The sequence below is a fragment of the Cricetulus griseus genome, chromosome 3 (assembly GCF_003668045.3).
Source record: "Cricetulus griseus strain 17A/GY chromosome 3, alternate assembly CriGri-PICRH-1.0, whole genome shotgun sequence".
Classification (NCBI taxonomy): Eukaryota; Metazoa; Chordata; class Mammalia; order Rodentia; family Cricetidae; genus Cricetulus; species Cricetulus griseus.
The window spans coordinates 93,389,135-93,392,903 of NC_048596.1; the positions used below are offsets into that span (position 1 = coordinate 93,389,135).

Sequence of the window (3,769 nt, forward strand, 5' to 3'; positions counted from 1 at the left end):
CATTTGTTATATAAAGATTGGTCAATCGTGTTCCTTATTTGAAGGATATTTTACAATATGAGTGGAGAGGGAGGGAGTATACTCTCTGAGCTTAAATCCTTACCCTATCTTAAGTCTGCTCATCTTTGGAAATAAAAAAAACTCACACTTTTTCCATTCAATTTGCTCATCTCCTAGTGATGCTGGGAGGAGCCTGATCGCATGTAATTTTATGTAGATTAAACGAGGTGATAAATATTAGTGTGCTTCATTTGTGCTTAAACCACATTTGTTGACTATTATGTAACTCTACAGTAAAGATCTTTGGAAAACAATCTTATACTTTGCCATCCATGGTACGCAGTGTCATGTGTTTGTATACATACAACATGAAACAAATTGTTGTAACTTTTATCTCATACCCTCATAGCAATTTTCAAATGTGCAGTATATTCTTAGTGTATTTACCATCACCGTGATATGCAATACACCTTGTGTCTTCTTGTCTAAGATAAATTTTATGCTATTTGACCAACATCTCATCAGCATTTTATCTAGTAACCCACCATCTTACCCTGTTTTGTGAGCTAAACTTTAGATTCTACAGATGAATGAATTTACACAGTAATTTTCTATTGGTGCCTGATATTTCCTGTAATGTTCTCAAAAATAATCTCTGTTGCAGTAAAAAGCAAAATTTCTTTCTTATGCAAGGTTGAAGAAGAGTTCATAAATCAAGGTGTAAGCAATTTACTTTCTATTTTCATACAATGTTGTTTTGGAATTTCCATGCCTTATTCATTCTACCTATGCAATTTCAATTTCTCTGAGATGTAATTTGTCTTCTAATTCATTGTAATCCTTTTCTCAATCATGTTGTCATCAGACTCTCACAGGCACCATCTAGTAGAATTAATGAGTACTTGACTTGTTTTTGTCACCATTCCTAACAAATATTTTTACCATTATTCTTTGTTTAATTGTGATTATAATTTTTAGTACTTTATTAATTACATATGTCTACTCTGTAATCTATGTTCCAGCCTTTTCTAAGACGTGTTTTAAAAATTCAGACTTATAAAGTATAATAATTATAACACGAATAACAAATTACAGACTTGTTGGATACTATAATAAAATTTTCTCAGTAATTACAAATTAACAGAAAATTACAGAGATTATAAACATTTGAGTCCTATATAGAATGATTGAGAAGAGTCTCTTCAAATGTAAAACTGGTGGATAAGATTAAAATTATGCTCAGATACTGAATATCACAGATCTAATAGCTGAAACAGTATGTTTGGAATGTAAATTATTTGAAAAATTGTGGTGTGATCACACAAATTGTAAAGATCGTTCAGATATTCAGTTGTTATCTTCCAAAATGAAGCACCAATGGAAATATTACACCCAGGTGATTTCTAAAGATTAGGACTACCTAAAGGGAAGACTGGTGAATATCATACACGGAACCTCTGCAAAATATGGGATAACTAGTTATTCTTGTGACCACATTACTCATAACTTTCTTAAGCTATGTTTCTTGGCAATATTCCTTTCCTCTCTGTGTGTTTTTCCTGAATATCTGTGTGAATTTGCTCCTATCCCAGGCTTCTTTAGGTTTGTTTTTTTGTAGTGATATCTTTCTTATGCAAATAAAGTCTGTCTGAAGGTCAGACAATGTAGCGTTCCATTAGCTAAACATAGAGGTCTGGAGATCTATACAGACAGACAGGAAATGAGATGGTTAGGCAAAAACAGGAAGTGAGATGGCTCAGCAGAGAGAGGATATTAAGTGGCTATCTCATTCAATAGAGAGCATGAGATTCTTAATCTCAGGGTCTTGCATTCGTGCCCCATGTTAGACACCAAAATGTAAATGGAGTTCTTAATTGGTCTAAATAAGAAAAACCCAAAGTCAGATATAGAGGAAAATGCTGAGTGATCAGTGAGAAGGAGGAGCAAGCCACAGCCACAATTTACCTCCTTGGTTTCTCAGCAGAAAAGAGCACGAGTTCCTGTTTCTGCCCACTCATATTCTCTATGTGCCAATGCATGTCACTTCCGATCTGCCCAGCCATCTCACTTCCTGTCTGTCTGTACAGACTTCCATATCTGTTGCTAGTGGCAAGCTCCTTTCTCTGATATTCAGACAGGCTTTATTTATACAAGCAAGATATCACCACATTTTTTAGCTCATTGACAGTGGCTGAAATTGTACATCCTTATAATCAAATCTCTTTTTAGGAGATTAAATTTCTTAAAATTTTCCTGGTCTTCAAATAAGCCATGGCCTGTACTTTTGATGCTCGCATTATTTTTCTACCATATTTTCACATATTCTATTTCTAATGAATGTCTAAAATTGTTATCCCTGTATTTGTGATAACTTGCTAGTAGATTCTAAAGTCATTCAATAGAGGCAAATGAAAGAATGTGATTTCCTCATGTTTTGAAGTGTGAAAAAAAGAAGGCAGGAAAAGAAAGGATGCAGATGATAGAGCCCCTTTGTTAGTTGCAAGGTTCCAAATACCCTTTAAATGTCTGCATCTCCAGCTTTGATCATGCATAGTCTTCCAACCAATTTTCCTAGAGCCCCTTTCACATCTTTGTTTCTAAGGCTGTAAATGATTGGATTCAACATGGAAGTCATAACTGAATAGAACACGGAGATAACCTTATCCTTTTCACTCATTGTTTTGGAGTTGGGTCTCATGTAGGCAAATATTCCAGAGCCATAATACAGGATTACAACAGTGAGGTGGGAACCGCAGGTAGAAAAGACCTTGAGTCTTCCCTCCCCAGAGTGCATCCGGATCACAGTGGAGATGATGTTCCAGTATGAGACAAGGATGAGAGAGACAGGAACTAATAGGATAATAACTCCCACTAAAAACAGAGCCATTTCTGCATTGTAGGTGTCAGCTGAAGCCAGTTTTAGGAGGGCAGGAGGCTCACAAAAGTAGTGATTAATTACATTCTGCCCCTGATATGGGATGCTCAGTGTAAATGCACTATCCACTGAACATGCAAATGCCCCACTTATCCAGGAGACTACAGCCAACTGAATACAAAGCCTCTGAGTCATGATGGTGGAGTAGTGCAGAGGCTTGCAGACAGCTACATACCGGTCATAGGACATCACTGCCAGCAGAGCACACTCTGTACACCCTGCTAGGAGAAAGACTACTATCTGCATTGAACATCCTATAAAGGAAATGGTTTTCATTTTTGAAAGGAAGTGGACTAACATCTGGGGTACGATGCTGGTAGAGAAGCAGAGGTCTGCAAAGGATAAGTTTTGGAGGAAAAAGTACATGGGATTATGAAGTTGAGAGTCAGTTTGGATGAGGATTATGATCAGCAGGTTTCCAAATACAGAAAGGAGGTAGATGATCAGGAAAATACAGAATAACAAGATTTGGATTTTGGGATTCTCTGAGAGTCCCAGCAGAATAAATTCAGCTACATAAGTTTGGTTGCTTACTCCCATTGACATTTACTCCTGTTTACCTGTCATCAGAAGGACAAAAACAGTATTTTTAGTCCTTTATAAAGAAGTATATAGTTAGTAAGCAAGTACACCCTCTTGATTCTTGACTTCCATCTGTTTCTCTCTAGGTCCCAGTTTCTGTCAAAATGCACACTGGTGTGTCTATATCCAATAAACCCTATTTTGTTTTGTTTGTTTTATTCTTTTTGAAAAACGAAGTCACTGTGTAACTCAGGCTGGTCCTGAACTCAATACTCTATTGCTTTGGCCTCCTATGTGCTATAATTGTAGGTG

The 3,769-nt window shown here is 36.5% G+C and overlaps 1 protein-coding gene across 1 annotated transcript; it reads right to left on the minus strand.

Annotated features, from left to right (window-relative positions):
* Positions 1-2,518: 2,518 nt before the first annotated feature.
* LOC100764524 (olfactory receptor 2D3-like) lies at positions 2,519-3,493 on the minus strand. The gene has a single exon (XM_027404991.2). It carries the CDS (start codon positions 3,479-3,481, stop codon positions 2,519-2,521), a length of 963 nt encoding a protein of 320 aa, XP_027260792.1. The 5' UTR covers positions 3,482-3,493.
* Positions 3,494-3,769: the final 276 nt, after the last annotated feature.